At 38.9% G+C, this 23,130-nt stretch overlaps 1 protein-coding gene across 3 annotated transcripts in view; it reads left to right on the top strand.

Moving 5' to 3' along the window:
• NTRK2 (neurotrophic receptor tyrosine kinase 2) overlaps nucleotides 1-23,130 on the top strand; it is a 196,459-nt gene that overhangs the window by 118,301 nt on the left and 55,028 nt on the right. Inside the window, exon 13 of one of the 3 annotated variants that reach the window (XM_064735243.1) lies at nucleotides 11,306-15,152. The exons of the other annotated variants lie outside the window; for them this stretch is intronic. Within the exon in view, the coding sequence (XP_064591313.1) occupies nucleotides 11,306-11,316 (11 nt within the window). The 3' untranslated portion in view covers nucleotides 11,317-15,152. Of the gene's footprint in view, nucleotides 1-11,305; nucleotides 15,153-23,130 lie in introns of those variants that run through there. 3 annotated transcript variants of the gene reach the window in all.

A 23,130-nucleotide genomic window follows, 5' to 3' on the forward strand; every position in this document is an offset into this window, starting at 1 on the left:
TTTTTGTTTTATTCATTACATTCTTTTTAACATTCAGCTTTGATTATTTAGGAGCATTTGAACAGAGCAGAAGGGTATGAGTGTGCAGAGCTGGCCCCTCTCTGTTACTGTGGGGACACAGCCCTGTCACAGCCACCAGAGAGAACAGAGGGGAGCAACCAGACATGAGGGCCCACTGAGCTGCAGTTCCTCTACCAGGCTGCTTGCAGAAGGGTGCAGCTGGGCTGTAGTTCAACACCCTGGTTTTTTGACAGCTCTGACCACTGACACCTTACAAGACAGTCTGGTTTCTCTTAATTTTGGAGCATGTTGACAACCCTCTTCCCAACCCTTTGATCAATATCAGTGAGTCATTCAGTACGAAAAAAGTAGTTGTCTGTATTTCCAAGGTAGATGCAACAAAAGGAGGAGCTGTGATCACCTGGTCTGTATTTTTAAGGCATCCTTGTCCCAGGAGTCCCACAGCAGAGCCTGCCACCAGCACATGTTTCTTTGCTGGGTGCTCAAGCTTCTCTGCCAGGCAGGGACATGATACGCTCTCGTGAAATGAAAGGCGCTAGCAAAAATAAAATTCACTGAGAGAGTTTCAGGCTGCAGGGACCTGACAGGCCTCTGATGCAGAGCAGCATATTTGTCTGTTTCTGGGTGTGGCTCACCGTGTGCAGGTGGTGTCCTTTGGAAAGTAGCAATGCGCAAAATACAGACTGTCTGCAGTGGGTAGTCTCGACTTTATTCCAGACTGCGTCTGTCACCCTGCACTTTCCTACAGTCCTGAGGAATAGGGGCAATTTTTGCCTAACATTATAAGGTAAAAATTAATCAAGTTGGTCCCTGTGCACAGAAGAAGGATTGCCCAAGACAAACACTCTATGGGCATTTCCATCTCTTTTGAAAGGCTTTTATATTTGAGTGACTACAGAAAAAGGGCTGCTGTAGTGTTTTCTCAGCCAGCTAAGCCCTGAGGCTGGGGATTTTCCATCAACTCCCAAAGCTTGCAGAGCTGAAAATTTATAAGCAGCTCATTTTCCTATAAAAGACACTATGACCTCAGCAGCTAGAATGTAGAGGAGCAAAATTGATGAATCTTAGGGAAATCCAGACTGGGAAGAAAAACATTTCCGTCCAAGTTGAACTTGTTATTCCTGGAATTTATTGTTAATTGTGATTTTAAGGTTTAACAAGGCACTCACTTTGGACTCTTCAGATGCTGAAAACTACAAAAACTTTGTATGCTGAAAGACAAGCATGGATGAGGTTGAGATTACAAGGAGGTATATAAAATAATTTACTTCTTGTCCTGATTCTACTATTTGTTTTATTCTGGAGATATTTTATTGACAGAATGAGGATATAAAGATATATGAAGTTAAATGTTATTATTTGACTAAATACATTTGTAGTTTGACTGCATTTTATTCCCTGATTGCAATCACTATTTAAATTGTGTGTCTTTACAGTTGTTCGTCAAGTCACAGGTATGCCAGAAATGGCTGTTGTATATATCAGTGGTGTAATTCCATTAGTTGTATTTGACTATTTTTTTCAACTGGGCAAGAGATTTTTCTCCCAGACCATACCCTTTTGAGTCTCAAATATTTTTCCCAAGAACGTGATCATTTATTTCCTTTGTCCAACTAATAAAATGTAATGAGGGATAAATGCATTTTAGGGAAATTAGATACTTTTACTCCTGATGCTCATTCTGAGACTTCTAAGCCTGCATTTTTTTGTTTCCCAGTCAGATGGACAACATTCTCCCAAAGGCAGAAGGCTTCAACTTTAAAAGTGTGGGATTTTACCTCACTAAAGTTCAGAATTTGAAAGAAAAACTTATACGTTTCCTCATTTAGTGTTGAGGTGAACCCACAGAATCACTCTTTTTCTCCAGGATATAATGTTTGTTGCAGTCTTGATCCATCCTTGAAGTCCATTTATGTCTAATCAAAAAAGGAAGATATCATTCTCTCAGCAAAATATTTGCATTTTATCACACAGAATGTTGTTCTGTCACCCAGATTATTCAGTAAAATATTTTCACTGAAGTCCAAATGCTGGAAATGCAACTGCAAGAAAGAACAGCTTTGACTCTGATCTCTGTTTTGTGGATAGCACAAGAGTTTTACCACCGGGAAATAACAGCCCATGAAACATACTTCAGAGTAAATAGCAGATGTTACAAGGACATCTAAGCAAAGAAGATCCAAAGTATACATTTCAACTACATAATATGAGTCAAGACAGTATGAAACATGCACTCTCAATGACGTGTCCAGTGTCAAAATTAAGGTGAAACCTTAATTAAGGCTTTAAATTGCTTAAATTTTTTTCAGGTAGACTTTAGATAAGAACCCAGCTCTTCCTCAGCAGAGCACTGAAGTACACTGTCCACATCAAGCCCAACTATGGGCTTCAGTCACAGAGCACAGTCTATGAAAGATAAGTGAAATTAAACGCAAGTTCAAACATTCGTTGCAATTAGAGAGAATTATTACTCAAGATGAAAAAACCCAGTGTGGTGCTTTTACTGCAGTGTAGTCTGCATGGCATTGCCACATTCAGTTTGTCGTTTGATAGTACATCTGTATCAGAAATACTTACAATGTTTTGTCACCAGAGAGCCTATCTAAGTAAATTACAAATAGTAATTTATATTCTAATTATTGAGTTATGCTTTTAAGACTCTGCAAACTAGGTTCTATGGGTGTTGATTTTATATACAGAAACCTGCATGGGTAGTACTTAAACTGAATGGGAAAAAAAAAGTTAATCCTTTCTGAAAATATCCCTGTCATGAACCTATGCATGGGAGTGCGATTTGGCCTTGGATTTATTTCTTTGTGTTAGTGAAAGTTCTGGCTAAATGACAAACACACATCTCAGGAAAGTAAGAATAACATGAGAAATTTTCAATCTGATAAATACTTAAGTGTGAGAAATTTAGAAATAAACAAATTTTTAGCCAAAAGTATTTCATAAACCCTGCTTTTAATTTTCTTGAATTCATCACCAAGCAAGTTGCATCATTATTCAGGAACATGTTTGTGTAAAAGTGCAGTTCGCCCTGAGCATGAACTCAACTAAGGATGAATTTTGGGAGAAGATTATCAGGAATACAGATACCCACACTAAGCATTGGTTAAGACAGAGTAGTATTTATTGCAGTTACAGTGTGATGAACCATGTTGTTTTTCAGCTGTGTGTGACACCTTCACTGCTCTCACCAGCAGCTGTCTCTCAGCAATTAAGGCTGTTGGTGCTTTTAGACTGACAAGAGAGAGAAGTTTAGCAGTTTGTGTCCTGCAGGACCATGTGGTTGGCCTGCAGTTCTGCCACAGGCAGGAGATCTGGATGGCCTGTTATGCCTGGAGCCATCAGAACTCTGAATATATGCATTGCCCTCATGAATCTGAGTGTGATTGGGGCAGTATTGACTTGCATGGCAGCTCACCTGCTCACTGTTGTCCCTCCCTTTCCTACATCATTTGTACTCTGGCCACTAAATTCTACCAGGGACCTGCTTTCCCCCTGCATCCCACTGGAGATGAATATGAGGGCTGGTTGTGAGAAGCCTTTCCCAGCAAAAATGCCACTGAGGCTCATGAAGTTTAAGCATGCTACTTTTGGTTTTGACAGGTTTTTGGTGAGGAGCTCCTCAATGTCTCAGACTATCTGTTTTACAAATACAGGGTAGATCAGCAACAAGTTGAACCTAACAGACAGTTAAAATTTTATCAGAGATAAAATAATAATTGTTTATAATAAAAACTCGGTAATATTATTAAGTACTCTATAATGTTCTTAAAATATTTTTGTCAACATTATCTTCTTATAATAAATTTTAAATAGGTTTCTTATGTTCTACAAGATCAGCTGGAGAAAAAATATAAGATTTTTTTTTTCTCAGTGGAAGATGTTTAATTAATATGCCCATTTTAATTTAGGTATATATTCTGTATAGTAAACTACCTGAGTTCAGCATTTTTGAGTCATATAAAAACTAGGATTATGTGAGTAGGCAATCCCAGGAATGTATTTCCATCATTAATCAACAGCTGAAATATATTTTATGATAATTTTTTAGAGCTCTTCCTTTCTCACTTTTTTAAAGCTTAAGCTTTAGGCTAGTTTTATTTGAGAACACCTTTCATTACCCCCTGCTTTCTTGGTTAAGGATGCTGAAGGGACCTCTGCTTACTGGGATACGTCTGAGGGACAAAAGGGGAGACAGGCAGTCCTTGAGCTCAGTAGCAAGTGGCTACTGAGTGAGGGTTGTAGTGGCTTTCTCAGCCTGTGATTGAGCAGAACATTCCACAGAGAATGGGCTATTGGTCTTCAAAGGTCAGAATGTGGAGTGAATTATGAGGCATACAGATCTGGTATGAGGTGAACACTGGATTGGTCTTCTCTCCGTGCCCATACTAATTGGAGACTATTATTTGCAGACTGAGAGGGACTTACTGGGATTGAAGTACAAAACTCCTGAAGGGGAAAATACATGTCAAATAAGCTAAGTCAAAATGCTGCAATGAGGTCTGAAATTCTTAAAAGTTCTCCAGATGAAACATTGTGCTGTGCCTATGGCTAGCAACTTGCTTGTTAGCTTTGGGGGCCAATTAAACAATTAATTGGAAAACATATGGCATGGGGGCATTTTTTGCGTTTATAAAAATATATGTTGTCTGCATATCAATTATTTCCTGTTTCTCTATAGTGCAACATATCTCTCTATATCTAATATTATATATAATAATACTCTAATATAAATACTCTCTCTAGGGATTTTTTTTTTTCAATTTCTGCAGTTGAGAGACTAAATTCCATTTTCAGGTGTCAGCTAGTCCACTGAAACAGTATTCAGGTGCTAAATAAAACTAAGCAACTGGTTTTATAAGGAGCCCTAAGCAGCTTCAAAGTGTAAAGTCTGGTCAATAGAATTCAGAGGTTTAGTCAGCTTAGTAATTTGGGAAATTCCAGTAAATTATTGCTTCACCTTTAGCTACATAAATGCCTTTGAAAACTGGTTATTGGAAACTGCTGAAAGTCAGTAGTTGCACAGGCTGCAGGAAAAAGCTGCAAGAGGATGCCTTGAGCAGCTCTGAGTTGTATTGGATGGTTGGAATCAGAATTAAGAAGATGGGAAGCAAAGATGTTTTCAGAGAGGCTTTCCTTCTTTCCTCCTCCCACCTTGGTTTATTTCCCATTGAACTGGAAAGAAGGAATGGAAAATGGGATGGCACTCTATAATGTTATTTATTCCCAAGACTGGATAGAAATTAAATCTTACTTCAAACAATCTCCACTTTATATAATTTTGAAGGAAAGACAGATTTGACAGAATTTTCTACTGTCATTAGGAATACTTCTTGAGCCAGAGTTTCAGCTAGAAACTTTCTGAAATGAAGCCATTTCCACATAGCAACTCTTATTTCTGAGTGTTGCAGACAAATTCTTTACATGATTTGGTTTTGGTTTCTTAGGCTTTCTTTCAAGGATGTAGGTTTTTTTGGTGCCCACAGCTTGGAAGGCCTGTGGCTGCCTTAAAAAAAAACCCCAAGAAATATCTGGAAACAATACCCATCAAGTGCAACATGTTCCACACAAAGTAGGAACAGAAAAAGGGAGAAACAAATGGAAAAGAAACAAGAATCTCAGCTTTGGCTTTTGGCAAAGAAAACACAATAATTACATTTGTTCCAACCACTTTGCAGGAGGACATGATTTATCTTGTCCCTGTTTTATTCTCATCAGAAGAAAAGCAACAGTTTTTCAGTATTTGCAGACTCCACTCAAGGGAGTTGAGATTGAAATAGCAAAGGGATTGCCTTTGGACAGAAATGCATTGACCTGCCCTGTGTAGGAAAGCTTGAAAAGCTCCTTCTTGGGTGGTAAAGAGCAAGAGAAATGCTTGTAGGGTAATTCTCCAGTCTCTGCTTTGGAAGTACCCTGTTACACATGTTGTGTTTAATGGCTTTGTGATGCTTTGGTCCATGAAGTTCACTTGTGCAATGGCAGGTGTGCGAAGGTGCTATATAATCAGGTGGGAATTGAATTATTTGTGTTATCATTGTCCAGCAATGCCATTCCTGCTTATGTTGATAGTAAATTCTCGCTTCCTTTTGCATATTTATCTGCTCAGTTCAGGCATGGACAAATAACTACAGTGGATCAGGGTAGTAACTCTTCTAGTACCTGAAAATGGCAGTACCTATTAGGAACCTTTTTTCAAAATAAGCATCCAATAAACCTTAAGCTGAATATTTCTTTCAAGTTTCTAACACCTAAAGATTGGCTTGTGCTCGGTGACACATTGATGTCCTTTTGTAAATACTCTAACCCTGTCTAGTAAACAAGCAGATATTCCCTGAATGTAACACCTTCCCTGACACTAACAGCAACATATTTATATCCTTCTATGGCTGAAATACTCAGGAGCAGGAGAGCAGAAGAGCAGAAGAGCAGAGAGACCCGAAGCAGCTGCAAGGCCACAGTCACAGATCACCCACAGCCATTGTAACAGTGAGCTGATGCTCATCTGTCCTGGCAGGTGATGATATGTTAAGAAGATCAGGGATGATAAGTGTTCTGCACTCAGCGCAATCACAGGGTTGAGCCTTTAGCTCTGCCCCGAGGTCTCTGAACCCCCACAGCATTCACAAAGTGCTGGAGAAGGACATCCCATCTGCAGCAGGACAAGCAGAGGCGAGTTTGCAGTCCCTCAGCTTCGACCGCCCAGGGCTGACTGCAGGTGTGAGCTGTGACCAAGTCACATCAGCTCCGAGCCACTGCTGGGCAGCGTGAGTTAGTGGGCTGGACTCCTTCAGGTGCCACAGCCAGCCCCAGCAGGCATCAGACATGGAGCTCACAAGCTCTGTGCTCAACTCAGCCTGGCAGGAAAGGGACTTTCAGCCTTGTGCCCACCCCTGAGAGGAGACAACAGTGCTTTTTTACAGTGAGGTGTAGTTTCAGATACAGTAAATCTCACTTCTCATCTGGAATATATGGTAGGAGCAGACTTAAGACTCAAATTCACAGAGAACTTCTTGGAGCACACATTTCCTTTTTGTCGTAACTTTTTTACCTGAAGAGGAAGATGACTGTTTCCCAACTTGCTAAAGGCTTTTGCATTATGCATTCTAATGTAGCACATATACTTGCTGGAAATGGTTTCCCATATTTACCATGAGGTTGCACTTTAAAGTTACAGTTTTTGCCTCTTTTCATGGCAGAATTATAGAGAACCCTGGCATTGTACCACACTGAGGAATAAACACAGTGCAAAACAGAGTATATCTTTCAGGAATCATAGAATCATTAAGATTGGAAAAAACATCCAAGGTCGTGAAGTCCAACTTCTGACTGAATGAGGAAGATGAGAAGATGCAACTTTTTTTTTGCAGTGATAGCTTTCCTCTAGAGGCCCCATCCAGAATTGATTTCCCATTTTAGCCAACATGAGTCTTTCCTGCCTATTGATCTCTGTGTGTTTTAAAATTGGCCTGAACATCTGAAACAGGGCTGTGGTAAATGGCAACATTAAACAAACTGGTAAGAGATTTATTCTGGACTGGTAGGTTTCTTTTTTTGACTGCAAGACAGAGTCTTTTAGGGACAGAGCAAAGCACATAGGTATTCACTGCTTCTGCAGAAGACAGCTTTGCCATCTCAACTTTGCAGCTTGTGTTCATTGACATAATATGTACACAGAAATACATGCAGTATTTCTATGGGAAAAACACAGAAAAGCGTTGTGTGTTTTTATAACAATGGAGAGAAAGTGTACAGAGAAATGCTTGATTTTTTTTGTCTCCTCTTGGGATGGAGTTCCTGTCTCTGTGTGACATAGTTATTTTTCATCATATAAAAAGGACTATGCCCACCCACAGCGAGCTCTTGGCCTCATCAGAGCAGTCATACATCCCATCTAGATGTCTGCAAAAGCTTTTAAGAAACATTGTTATGCTTTCTGTGGTGTTTCTCTATGGGTATACTATAAACAATCATGCATGTTAAAATCCACACTGTTCATTAGCTAAAGCATCTCAAGAGATGAGTTTTCATTTTTAAGAAAGAAGAACAATTATTTGAATGGAAATGGGGTCTCAGGAAAGATATCAATCCCGAATTTATATCTTTCCAAGATCTTGATGCTCTAGTAATAAGGAAAGGAAATCCTGGTTCAAAAGCTAGGATATAAACCCTCCATGCTCACAAGCTGCCCATTATTCCCTACTCTGCTTTCTGGTTGAATTTCGGAGAGGCTGTGCCTGTGCAGGCCTGGACTTTGAGTTTTGCATGGCATATTAGCTCTCTGGATAGTCAGTCTAAAGCAGGCATAGAACAGAGCCCATTTGAACATATTCAAACCAAACCCAGATACTACTGTTCTTTGTATTTGGAATTAGCTTTTGGGTTGCTGCTTTTAAGTAAATTAATGAGCCATTTAATACTGTGCAAGCTAAGCATTTCTTCATTCTGATACACTTGAGTTACTGAGTTACTTTGTGTGTGTTGTTAAGTTGTGCAAGCTATAGGAGGACTGCAAGTAAAGTTACGCTTTTGAACAGTTTACTGTGATCTAGAGAAGGTTGATAGCTTGATTCACATGACACAATAGTTTCTTCTCCCTGCCTCTCCAACCCAGTGAAAGGTGGGGGAGCAAAGCATCAGGGAAAAATAATGTAAAGACTTATGAAATGAATGCTGTACATGAATGCAAAAATATGAAGTACACTATTCCATTTTATAGCAAAATTATGGAACAAAGGAAAGTCAATGAGAACTCTAACATTTTGCTTGTTACCTTTAATAGGCAGCTGCTCCTTGTGGGCAGAACACAGTATATGTCCTTCGGCTTTGCTACAGGGAATAATGCCCATGTTGCAAATATGGAGAAAAATTCTTATCTTTAGGTGTTTAGGCCAGCAAGCACATTAAGGTTGACCCTGGTGTTATAAATATAAACTGCAAGAAACAATTATTGAGAAAACTAACTTGACTGGACAAAACTGAACCAATGTCACAAAGAGGCAGCAGATACAAATCATGCTCAGAAAATAGGGGAAGGAAAATACAAAATCCTATGACTCACACCCAAGCAATGACCAGAGAGGGCTCTGGTAAGAAGTGGCACTCTGGGAGACAGCAAAGTGTACAGATCTCCCACTCCCCAACGAAAAGAAGAAGCAGAGAATGGGGGAGGGAAAAGGAAATAAAAGATAAGCAAGACAAAGGGTAGGCCTGTTGTCAGTTTACTCTGATGGAGCCAATGTCACAGAATTCAGATCAGAATGTAAAGTTTGTCAACTGGGAGTCCACATTGGTAGAGTGAGGAAAACAATCAGTGGAGCAATGTGCTCCACTGTGTGCCCAGATCCTGCACAGCTTCTGTGAGACTGGCAACCAGTTCTATGTCTGGTGGCAGCCTTGAAAGTGTGGTTCCTCCATCATAATGGAAAGTGAGATAGGTCCTGCAGCCTTTACCAACCACCTTGTACAGCCAGAATAATACAGCCTTTACTGAATTATTCCATCTTCAGTAAAAGTCCTTCCCCTCCAGAGCTCCAGTAGTAGCTAAGATTTTAAATGCACAGAAGTAAAGCTGTTCAAAAATAGAATTTTCCTCCCATGGGAGATTTCAGCATTTCAAGATTTTTTGCTGCTTTAAAATAGAGAAAGCAGAGGGAACTTGGTTCAATTTTGTCTAAAGTTTCAACTTGAACTGTTGAAACAGAAAAAAAAATATAATCAATAAAATTTAAACAAGTTGGTATTTTAAAATTAATTTTTTATGGAAAATATTTTAATTTCAATGAAAATAATTCAAAATATGGGTAAGAGTGCTTATGTGTGTGCTTGTCTGGGGAAGGATTTTCTCACTTTGGAATGTTAAATTTGTTTCTTTGTTTTAGAAAACAGAAAAGTAACTGAAAATCACCAAATATTTGAAATTTATTTTACATCATTAGTATTTTTCAGTGAATTTTTTATTAGATTTATGCTGGAATTAATGCTATAGAAATCAAAATTTTGAATGTCCTGACTAATATTTAATTAATATTAGTATATTTTCTTTCATTCCTACACCTGTTTCCATTATTTTTCTTGTTGAACTTATCTGATAAGGGACTCTAGAAGACAAAAAGTTGTATGTTATTGCAAGTGATATCCAACAAGTCCAAACCTTCATAGATTAAAGGGTGAAACTCCACTGAAGTCAATGGAGCTTTAAATGCTGGCACCACCAGAAAAGTTGTCCTGTGGAATGCACTTGCACTGTCATATTTTGAATGCTCTTCATTCTCATGACAGACATTATCAAAGGAGTCTCTTTTCAAACACTTATGCATTTATTATTTAAAAAACCCATTTGGTCAGAGAGGTCAAAAGCTCTTCTCACCACCATAGGGAGTCCATGGAAATTTCGGCATTCTGAAGTAGCACAGGTATCGAACAGCATTAAAACATTAATGATTTGTTTAGGTTTTTTTTTAACCGTGTTTTGTTTTTGTCGTGAATCTAAAGTGGTTGAATCTAATTATTTTTTGATTGGAAGGGCAAGCACTCCAGCAGGAAAAATGTCACATTATAATCGGATTACTTCCAACTAGTCCATAAAAAAAATTCCCATAGTGGAATGGCCCATTCCCTGATTGCTTTCTATCACTAATGTCATGCTATAATACCATTTTTATGCTGTGTTTCTGGCAATTTTCAGTATTGTCTACACGGAAAATAGATTGCAGATCTCCTCCAAAAGCCCAGTGTTTTTCCTATTTGGCTGTACAGTAAAGCTGGAGTTTTCCCTCCTTGCCTATGTTGATATTTTTCCTTAAAAATAGAAAATAATGAAATCACTCAGTATTATTTCCATGCATTACTTTAGAGCCCCATGGTCCAAACAAGACCTCACTGTGCAAAGCACTGGGGACTCTGTAGGTGCACATAACCCTTGCCTGAAGAGCTTTTGGGCTATGACCCCACTTCTGTAACCTGGAGCTACTTGTTTGTGAAGTGGGCAGGTTACAGACCCGGGGCTTCACGCACAGGGTGAGGAACGGGGAAAGGATGCTTGGTTGTCCTGCCTGTATGAGCAGGGAGCCCCAGTGACTAAATCCTTTGCCCTCAGATTACACAGGAAATCTGTGTCTGACCCTGAGGTGAAAGCCAGATATCCTGTGTGGCACCCTCATCCCCTGATCTATCCGTTCTTGCTCCCCACTGTCATGTTGGCCTCCAGCGCAGAAACTTCTAACCAAGGAATTTTCCATTGAGTTCTGCTGCTGATGAGTTTCTTTCTCACCAATAGGTGGAAACTGACAGCCCGGTTTCTCAGGTGACACAAGGAACGGTTCTGCCATCCCAAATGAGGCAGGAAAAACATCACGCAGAACAAGGAATTTTCCATAAGAAACTGTACCATAGCAACTGAAAAAGACGTTGAAGCACATTACACTTTCTCAGCTTGTTGCAATCTGTGCTTTGATGCAACAGGACATCAGAAAAGTGAAGACTTGGGTTTTTTGTTTTTCTCTTCCTCACTTATTTCTTTGGCCAGGAGAGTGATTGTTTTAACTGGTGCTGCTTGATCATAATGAATTTATTGCAAAATTATGTAACCTTTCCACATCTGTCTCCAAAGTCTCTACCAGAGCTTGTGTTCTGGCATGCATTGTCATACTATAGCTGGGGAGGGAGAGGGAACTACATCTGCAAACTTCCATAAGAGATCACAAGCTTCTGAAATTGTAGGACAACTAACAAATTAGGATGCAGAAATATTTCCAACAGGCACAGCTGTGCAATATGTGGCATTAAAATAAAGTTGAGTCATTAAGAAGTAGTGATATAGAAACTAGCAAAAGTTTCTGTCTTTTTTTAATTAAACATATCCCAAATATGATTGTCTAGTGTAACAGAAAAAAAAAATCACTGTGCAGAAAAAAGTGGCTTGCGTGGGTTTGGATATGGACAAATTCTTTCTGTACTAGGCATAGTATTTACGTAAAATGTTGCATAAAATCTTAAAGGGAATTCTTTGCAGGACAGATGTTTATCTTCCTGAGCAGGTATAAAACAGTGTTAAGAATGAAGAAACATGAATTAACAGGACCTAAAATGCTTAAGTGAGAAAACAGGGGGATACCTGTCTAGCACTACTAATCACCTGAGGTCTAGAGATGCCCTTTCTTTTGAACAGGAGTGGTTTAGTCATTTTCCTTTTCTTTCTATTTTTTAGAGTTCAAGCTGCTCCCTGCCCGTATTTTATCCCTCCCCTGTGTTCCTTCTCACTAAACTCCACAATGGGGATCATCCTCCTCCCCTGTACATCTGCAGATATTAATTACTGAGTGGACAACTGCAGCACATAGAACACTTTCTATGTGTGTACTCTCTTCTTATTCAGACTCACAGCTTGTTCAGTTTCAGAGGTATTTCTGTGCTAAGGCATCCCTTGTTTCTGAGAGAATGTCTGTTTCACGTTCCCCTCAATGTCAGTGACAAGTCTGTGACTGATTTGGGAATGTTGTGTTAGAATCCTGCTGAACTGGACTGGAACTGGACTTGAACTAAAAATGCTGGAGCAGGATTTGTCACAGCTCTGCTTACCTAGGGCTTCCAGCAAGGTCTTTGTGTGAAAGCACAGTTCTTTTAGGACAGTAGCAAGGACAATGCAGATTTTTCAAGCTGCTTCTTCATATCTACTGTCCTAGCTTTCAATTTTGTAAATTATGGAGGAAAATACCTTTTAAAACAGTATTGAGAGAGATTTTTCCCAATGATGTTGTCCCAATGCTTAGTTAGAATAGCCCTCATTAGGATGCAATTTACCATTTTCCCCAGTTTCCACAACAACTGGCATTTCAAAAGCCTACTTGGCACAGTATGAAGGCAAATGATACCCGTAGCCCCTGTTCAGAAATCTTCATTTGTTTACATCTATGAAGGTGTGGAAAGAGAGCTATTGCAAGTAGTTTTGAAGTGCTGGTTGTGGCATATTAATCTCCAAGGACCTGTTTATTTTTATGGAGGATAGTACATAAAATACTGTAAACTAACAGCATAAAGACTGGAATAAGCAAAGAATTAGGGCACAGCTAGCAGTAGACCTCACATTTTCCTTTGTTCATGGCAAGTTTTGTCTTTCTTTTTTTTTAAATAATGTGTCTTAAATTAAGGGATGCTGTGAGTTTCTTAATTGCTTTTTTCAGCAGATACTCTTTGTGATAGTTAATCTGGAAGAGCCCCACTTGTTTTCCCAGCTCCCATTTTATGAGTGAGGATTACTTTAATGGCATACAAGACGATTCTGAATGCGATGCAAGAGAAGTAGTGTTGTTTTAAAAGCTTTTTTTCTGAATGTATTGCCAATTTATTTTATTTTAGAGTGCATTATAATGAACTTTAAGGAGGTCAGAATTACAAGTAAAATTACAAGGAAGTATTTATTGCAGTCATACTCATATCTGAAGACTTCCCAGATGAGATTTTGAACCTAAAATGGCAGTGAGAAGTTTGTGCCATTGTTTTCAAAATATACCAAGTAAGAATCTTAATGAATACATAACTTACGCTTGATAGCTTTGAGACATTATTCAAGTAGAAAATAACTAATATTTTAAAAAACTAAAAGCACTACTATTATGAAACAACTAGGTATGCGTTTCTGGCCTTATTTTCAAGGTGGGGAAAACAGTCATATAGGGACTCACTCAGCAGAAGCCTCATAAGAGTTGTTTGCCAAAATGCTTATGATAAATACCTTTTAATCTCTCTGTGTGCATGTGTATGTGTCTCTGTGTGTGTGTGTGTGTGTGTGTGTCTAGTCTTCAGAAGCAAACAATGTTGTCTCTGTGTAGTCGTTCTGTAAGGAAAAATTAAAATCAGTATTAGTTATTTTTGCAGTTAGAGTCTGTTGTATTCTTGGAACATATAGCTGAATTACCATTCTCTTACTGAAGAAAATGTTACAAGAAGGGAGAAAAAATATGACAAGCAATGATGAAAGGAATGCACTAGTCTATAAGTTAGTTTAGAGTTGTACATGGGAAAACATAGAAAGACTACCCAACAAATCTTAACATTGGTTTATAAATAATTATTTTAACTTTTGACCCTTCCTCCTCATTAAAATTCTGAATGACAGGCTAGAAACACAGAGCCCTGGAAATTGCCTAGGGGCCATTCTGTGGATGTTAGACTACCAAAAGGCAAAGTATCCCTCAGGTTTGACAACAGATTTCAGACATGTCCCTCCTAAAAGCAAGTTTATACTTGCCCTCCTGCTGGTGGTGGTCTTGCAGGAGGCAGCAGTTAGCAAACACTGCCTGTGAAGGGCTCTGTTAGGCCACCCTGGTGATGGCTTCAGTGCTTCAGCTAAGCGCAGGCCAGGGTCATGTCAAGGGACAGCACCCATTTCCTTGGCTGCAACTGTCAGTTCAAGCAGCTTGAGAAAAGAATTCAGCCTTTTCACTGGTAACAGTGAAAATCATGGCAATTTTTACTGTTTCCTTTACTGGTAAGCAGGTGGGGTACTCTGCCATTACAGTGCAAGAAATGCAGCAGCTGTTTGTATAGGTTACTGCTGCTTAAAATGTTTCCTGAGTAGGTGAGTGAGTACACAGGCAAACTGGAAGTTGTTACTCTGGGAGATAACTTGAACTTCAGGAGGAAGGGTAAAAAAACCCTACATTTTGCCTATCTTAGTTCTGTGCAGGCTAAAGTGGCTGTAAATATCAGGGTGCACAGTAATTGGAACAAAACAGTTTTGTTTTTTAAGAGCAGTAGTCATATAGATGCTGGGTGAGAAAAGAACCTTTCTGGTCCATGTGTTTCTGGTGTCTTGCAGAGACTGCCAGAATTACATTTGCATTAATTTCAGTCTACAGCTAGTATTAAAGAAGATTCAACTGAAAGTACTTTCCAAATATAAAGAGCACAGGGGATAAAAAGGACTATGATTTATGGCGACATCTATTAAGCTTTTACAGAACATCATATGTGTATACTAGTTATTATCAACATAAAATGAACTGGTACTAATTGGGCAAAGTTGCCAACTCAGTCTTGTTAAGAGTGTAACAGTCTTCTTTAGGTCACATTCATTTTACTGACATTGTATGTCAGATCCTGAATAAAGTTCATTCAGCCATTTCTGCAGTTCTTCTTGTTTGCCCTGCTATGTATGTGTGCTGCTATCAGTGAAAGTGTGTGTTTCAGCAAAGACTGGGTCTGTGTGCTTTGGGAAATATATGTCTCGGGTGTCTGCCCACTGGCCACTTCTCCAGCAACAGTATGACTGTGGGAGGGCATCCTTTGATTAAATCACGCCTGGTGTTTTCCCCATTCATGAAAACTGTCTGGAACAAAATGTTCAAAGCTCTTTCTTTCTCCCTTTCCTCTTCTTTTTTCCCCTCTATCTCCTACTGTCTTTCAGTTCCATGCCTCAAAAGGCTGTAACTGGGTTCATTATTGTGTGAGAAATCAGCAGCAAACATCCATGCATTTTGCTTCATTTGGGCAGCTCCTGTTCCTTAGTGACAGCTGGTTGGCTCAGCACACTATAATTATCAAGTCAAAACCAAGATGCTTTTAGGTAGTGAAAACATATTGGCAGAGACTGAATTTGTCCTCAACCTCGACATGGGCCACAGCTTTAAAAGATCCATTTGGTGGTGGATTTTTGGCACTGCTGGTTCTGGGGCTCTGACAGTTTGTTATCACACTGGACTCTGTGGGAAGCTGTTGTTATCCTAAAGGAGTATATATCTTTGTTTTTCATTAGCTCCTGACATGCTGTATAGTTAACTTTTGATCAATGTATCTGTGTTCATTCTCGTTCTCTAAAATAAAATTTTATTGATGTGCGGGAGGGGATTTACATGTGTTAGTGAGAATTCACAAAGGCCTTACTTAAACAGAGTCTGAAGGAACCCTTATTGATACCAAACAGACCTGTGGGTTTGTTGTCTGCAGTGGAACCAAGACACCTCTGATGCTACTTTAAACACACCTCCATTTGACAGACTGGCCCTGAGCTGACTGAGTGATTGGTGCCTGGCTGCTCCCAGCCACGGGGGCACACAGAGCGAGGCATTGCCTATGATCCACTAAAGGACAGGTGGCCCTGGGCTCTATATGGTGCAGATCAGTTGCAAGGAGCTGAATGTAATGGAGACTTTTCCTCCCTCATCAAATTTATTTTACCAAAGGTGTAGAATATCTCCTTATTTGTCTGAAATATAGAAAAACAATTTCTGCTGGCAAATAATGCAATCCAGAGCTAAACTGAATGAAAGGAGATTTCTTATATTCTTTGCTACCTGTGTTAGCTAGATGTATCTGTTTTCATGGTGCATGAAAATAACATGCTGAACCAAGACAGAAGAGAAAACATGTGGCCTTTTTCCTGCAAAAGAAATTATCTGAGAAAGTCCTCCTGGTCCCACTGACAAGTTGCAGTTTTCTTTTGTCACTTTATCATGGAGCAGGCTAGGTTTTCTATTAGGACAATTAGAATAGGCTCTCATCTCATTGTTATTAAAAAAAAAACCCCACAAAACTCCTTAGTGTTCTCAAATTTGGCTGGGCTATAGTTTAGTCTAGTTTACAAATAATACCCAAGTAGGAGTACCACTGTTAGCTTGCAAAGGTCAATGTAAGGAACATAGTCCAGTGTAATTTGCATCCTTCCCTAGGACTTGGGAAGGTTGTCAGACCCTGAAGAATGATAAATCACCCAGACTAGAAACTTCATGGCCTTTACACAGGAAATAATTTGTTTTGTATAAACATATACTTTATTATATTAGTCCTTTGAAGGATGCAGGAGAGAAGAATTGGATCAGTGGAGGAGGTGATGTGTGATCTGTAATAAGCAATAAGGTCTTTTCAAACTTGAAAAATTAAGCATGTGCTGTGCTTATGTAGAAACATAGAATTTTTTTCCCCAAGTGCATTTATAACAAGACAAAAGAAAAGTCATCTTTTCTTTGCAATTGTTAGAGCTTTGATCCTGAAAAACCCCCAGCATGTTCAGTCTTGCAAACCCTTTGTGAATCCATTTTGTTGACCTAAAAGGGAAGTCTTGAAGGTCTTTTTGTTTGAAGGTAGTACAATGTAATAATCTTCTGACTGCACTGTGGCTGCTGTAGAGGTATCTGTCACAGCCCAGTGGTGAAGATGAATTTTCTGGGTGTGCCTTGCATACCCATGTGCTATCAATTACATCATAAGCACTGGAATTCTGAAACAGTAGCAGGGCCAAGGAGAAAATGCCCTATGGGGACATAAGCCTTTGTGTATGGCATGTTGCAAAACAAAAAGGTGTGCCAGTAAGGCATTGAAACAAAAGCAGAGCAAGTACCTCACCGTGGAAGAAGGCAGAAATGCTGAAGGACAGCAAGTCTGTTAAAGGGAATAGCTGCTTGTCCAGGTTTGTTCCCCTTTTATGATGTTTTGGTCTTCTCTCCTGTCACATGAGGCTCAGGCAGTATAATGCTAACCCCTTCTATGTCCCCAAAGGTCAGAGGGTGAACTGATGTTCCTGCATCTCAATGTTTAGGAAGACTCAAGATGTAATTTCTTCTTTCTGATGAGTTTGCTTTTTAGTAAATAATGCAGGATGAGGAAGATTTTATAATTTGGTTGTTTGCAGTGTCCAGTGTCTTTATCTGTCATTTGGGGATCCTCCTCAGAAATGGCTAAACCCTTAACTTTTCATTGTGTTTAAAGACCACTTATGGCAAAATCCAGGAGAGAAAGAGGTACGCACAGAATCATAAGAACAACCAACCATGTAGCAGCAAAGCCTTAACTGTGTACAGTTAAGGAAGCAGGTAGAAACTGAGCCTTGTGCTTAGGGGAAGGGTTTATTTCAATTGGCTAAAAGAAAGCAAAGCATAAGGTAAAAATGTGTAAGATTCGGGTTTCCTTATAGAAAGCCACACTGTGTCTTGCAGCCTGGTAGAACTGTAAAAGGAATTTGGGAAAAAAAACTTAAGAAAAGGGTAAAAAATTTGCTCAAAAGTGATCTATAAGACTGGGTTCTGTCATGCTGCTATGATTTTTTCATTAATATTCTCTTTTCAGTTAGCTGCAAAAGGGCAGACCTACCCATGTAACACCGTTGATCAGATGTTATGCTGTCTTTCAGATAGTTCAGAAAAAGGTAAAGATTGAGTATGAGCTTAACTTTTAAAAAAGGGAATAGAATTTCCACTGTGAGACAAGCATTTGGTTAATTCTTTCACAAGCTTGAAAGCTCCATTTGCTTTTAATATTTAGTTTTGAAAGGCCATCAGTAAAACCCTTCTGTACTCCCTCATGTAGAGCCATTACCAATAGGTAAGGCTTTATAAAGCCTTACCTAGCAGTAACAATAAAGACCACTCCTTTGCACCTGCCTGGGGTCCCTACGTCGCTCATTATTGCAACATAGAGACACAAAATTATTTCCTTTTCCTTTTAAAATGAGAAGAGAAAAAGCAAAGCAGAGGAATGTAGATCAAAACCACTGCAATCTCCTTTGAATTTCACCTTTATACCCATTTACTCTAAGCTTGGATATGGCTCATCTCTGGAGGTAGTTTCTTTCAGGTCCTACTTCTCAGGCCTGCATCCTGGGATGCCTTTCAGCCTATGTCTGTTTCTGAAAATAGAGATTGAAAAGAGTTAATGTTTAGAGGACAGTGTGTTCATTGGCCCTTCTCCCTCTGCAAGCATCTATTATATGAGATATGCTACATGGTATTCTCCCATCCTTTGCCAAGTATTCCTATTTCTGTAATACAGAAGATTCCTAAAGATTAGCATTGTGTGGAGGGAATGGATTTCCAAGTCTGAACAGGAAGGGTGTTCATGTTGAGATCATTGTCTCCAGTTAAATATGAAAGACAGACCAGATTTTCCCCCATAAAATAATACTAACAGGTTTTACACAGCACTCACAGACAACAACCTCTAAGTTATATGATGATTAACCTCTTGGAAGAAGTGCATTGAGATTGGCATTTATAAATTAAGTGTATTCATATCTGCAAAGGCAGTTCTTGTCAAAATTCCAGGTCAGTTTTTTGCTTAAAGCTGATTTACTATGCTGTGCTGAAAAGCTTTTAGTAGGCTGGAAACATCATAGAAAGAGAAATGCAGAATTATTAATATATGGTACTGTTTCTGAAAACAGCCAAATTAAGCTTTCAGCTATTCTGATATATCCCAATTGTTTTAGCATGCAAAAGATCAGTTTTATCTTGCTTGAGGGTCTTGTTCACCTCAGTTTTAATATGCACAGGCAAGTTTCTGTATAGATAAACTGTTTATTTTAATTTTTTTCCATGAAGCGTGAATTAAGCTCATCAGACTCATGCATTTAAGACAATGATAGCATTTTTGTTAGTATTTATCCTTAAGTAATGCTTATTTGAATATAGGGATGTAATAAATTATGGCATCATGGCTATCTATAGCCAAGCTGACAGGATCTTGGTCAACTAAACCAAATAAACTACTGTGAAAAAAAAGAGTACAGAAAAATGGCTCACCAGGAATCAAGTAGTAACCCCAAAAGACAATGAACACTTGAGTTCCAGACAGAGAAGAGCCATGCCAGCTACAGCAAAATGAGTTTACCGTGGACAGGATCTGCGGTGCCCTTGGAGCTCCGGACAGGTGAGAAGTGGGCATCCTCCAAGGTACTGCAGAGCTCTGTTACAAAAGAAAGTCTAATTCTAAACCAGGAAAATAAAAATTCTGGGGTTTAAATATATATCCTGGGAGGATTTAAGCTGTAAACAAAGCAACCAAAAGGTTAAGCTGCAGCAATCACAGATTTATTTGATTTACCAGATGTAACTCCAGACAAGTAGGAAGTAAGTGCCTGGGAATTATGCCATTCCCCTGACTGTCACTTGTTTGTCTTTCATAAATGCCTCCAGTTCATCCAGGAAGATCACTTCTTGTTCAGCCTGGCATTAGATCCTAAGTGGGCCATCCCTTCCTTAAAGCCCATTTAGGATCTAATGCTTGTGAGAAACCTGACAAATCACTGATGGCCACCCAAGAGATAACTGGTTTACAGCTCTTGAATGATTCTGTGTTTTTTTCAAAGACACAAAACAAGACTCAAAGTGCTTCAGAAGATGGACTGGCACAGGCGATGTGACAAGGCCCAAGTGCCTTTCTGGCCTTATTGTTCCATGAATCCTCCCTACTCAATTTTCCATGGCTGGTACCGTCCAGCACCTTTCATTTAGAGCAGAGTACCAAGGTACTGAGAGGAGATTTTCTGTCAGCTTATTTTACTTCAGTTGAAAAAGTGTGAGTTGGTTCTCAGTTGTGGACTATCATATATATGTATACATAACCATATGTGTGTATATACATACACAAATATATGTATATATGAACATATATACACACACACATATATATATAAACAAAAAATGTATATATAATTAGACATGAAAACATTGTTCATTTGTACCTACAACAGCTGGGCATGAGCCTTACATGAGCAACTGTTGCTGCTACATTGTAAAAATTAAACAACAATGGCACTACACAAAAATTCATATAGGATAATAACAAATGAATGCTGTATGGGATAAATGCATCAAATAATCAGAAATATACAACTGAGCTAACCTATTTCTGCATCCAGGGAAGGCCGACAGGTCAAAAGGTTGAAAAAAAATAAAGGCATTGTTGTTGGCTTTTCTTGCTGTCAGAGAGTAGATATCTCAATAAGCCAAAATTTCTATTCTGGCAATATCTTGTAGAAATTGCTGACATGCTGCTATTGCATAATCTGATAGCCACCAGTCTAGACTTGCTGCATGCTCTTTGTAGCAAATTTGTATCCTTCTTCTATAGGATTCCAGCAGAAACTTCTTTGTGAGTGGCAAATGCTGTAAAAATTTGATACACTATCTAAACAAACAGTTGGCCATTTACATCCGTATTTTTCTAGCAAGGTCTTAGAAATAGTTCAGTCCACAATTGCAATAGAAATAGTGGGAAAAGAAATGAAGAAATTTGCAAAACTTTCTTCTGTGGGACCTTGTGTCACATCACAGGCTGAGTCTCTTCTATGACTGCTTTTTATTTATGCAGCTGTGGTTATGTTTATAATATCACCTTGCCAGGTTTCTTGGCATCTTGAAGGTTCTCATTCTCGTTGCTGAGCCCTGGTACAACAAATTTCATCAGGACTGTCCCACATGCACACCACTAGCAAAATTCAAACAGTATCCTCAGAAGCAGACTCAGCAGATAATTTAAGTGGGTGTGCAACACAAAAGGATCTTACAGTGTTGGTAGTTCAGTGAGCAGTAATGCCTGACAGCTGCTGTCTCTTTATTGTCCATCAGTGAGTCCGTGTTTCGGTCTCTTCATGAATCTCATTGCTCTTCTCATGAGGTAGATGGGAACACATTTGAAACCTACAACATTTGTGATATTGTGATTGGGTGAGGTCTACAAGATGAGACACTCACATGAATACCACATAAGTATTTCATTTTTGTGCTCCTTAGGAAGTCCAACCTTGAAAGGACGAGTGTAATCTATGGATGTGAAGAGATATAGGGAGCTGATTTTATGTTTTTATCACAACCTTGTGGAGAGTGTCTTCCAGTTGGAAAAAAATGTATTGGAAACAACTTCTTTTAAAGGGATATTTAAAAATTTTCCAGAGAAAAGTCAAGACAATAACTGGTGAACTGAAGAAAATGCTTTCCTGGGGGAAGGAAGTTCTGTCTCTTTGCCTCCCCAAGAAAGGCAAGAAAGATGTTGACTACTTGTGTTTAATACCAAACCTGAAAAGGCTACTAAAACTATCAGAGAAAGTCCCCTAAAGACAAAAGGAGGCATATGCAAGCCAGACAAGTTAATGATTAAGAGACAAAAAAAAGGCATGCATTTTTATAAACAATGAAATGTTTATGCATGAAAACAAAGGGATAGTCCAGACTTTCAAATCAAGACTGGCACAGTCTCTTTCTGGAGACAGTCTTCTGCCACATACAAGTCATTCAGCTCAATATTATGCTCCATACAGTTTAGAAGGTCAGCTTAGATGGTATAATGGTCACATGTGGTGGTAAAATGTTAAGACCCATTATTTGTGACCAAGGGGAAACACTTTCACTCTATCGCATTTCATTTTTTAAATATGGGCAAAAAAATGTTAATAATTCACACTGTATCTTGCTGTCCCTGGCTGGATTCATTCATATCCAACTCAGGGAATTCAATGTGATGAGGTGATCTCGAGTTGCCTGTTCGGCTGGAGCTAATTCCAGAATGTAGTGTGACCCTCTCTGTTCAGCCTCACCATCAAAGGTAGGTCACCTAGGGAGTTGAGTCCCATACCTGGAAATATATATTGCATAATTTCCAGTGTGACATATTGTCTGCTAATGAGTAAAATACCTAAACGTCCAACACTTTCGGTGAGATGTTTCTGAGAACATGAGATGAGAAGAGAGACTTTTTCTGTAGTTGTACTCCCTCTTGTCTCTGGTTCCCTGAAGTCATCCATGGGAGCCCCCTGCTTTTAAGGATTTAGCTGCGTGGGTATTATTTTAACTTAGCCTCTTTTCAGCATTTAGCCTTCTTTAATTTGTTTTGTCTTGCTTCATATTTTATATGAAGCAAGGTTCAACTTGCTTGGCTTTCAACTTAATGAAACCTATTTATTTTACAGTTATCAGTTAAGATTTAAAACCAGAGATTATTTACTCTTAAAAGTACAAATAGCAGGTCAAATGCAATTGCCATTTAGAATCAAAGAAGGGAGATACATAGATGTCATTTGAATGTTTGTGTACCTTTTCTTGTGAGATAGTGTTATGAGATGACTTTTTTGTTTATGTCCTCTTTGGCCGAATTCTGCATTGTTTCTTCAATGTAAATCCAGGATAATCTCTTGGACTTTAACAGAGATAATTTGCTTTATCCTGATAGTAACTGAAAGCAGATTTTGACCTGAATTTTCTAGTGTCTCTCCTGCTCAAGTATCCTCCCACTTAAGACAGTGTCATTACGGCTGTGGCCCTGAATGTGCTAAATGGATTTTTTCCTTAGCTTATATATCCATCACATCATATGTGTTTGATTTAGTTACATTGTTCT

Source organism: Zonotrichia leucophrys, chromosome Z (genome assembly GCF_028769735.1).
Source record: "Zonotrichia leucophrys gambelii isolate GWCS_2022_RI chromosome Z, RI_Zleu_2.0, whole genome shotgun sequence".
NCBI classification, from domain to species: domain Eukaryota; kingdom Metazoa; phylum Chordata; class Aves; order Passeriformes; family Passerellidae; genus Zonotrichia; species Zonotrichia leucophrys.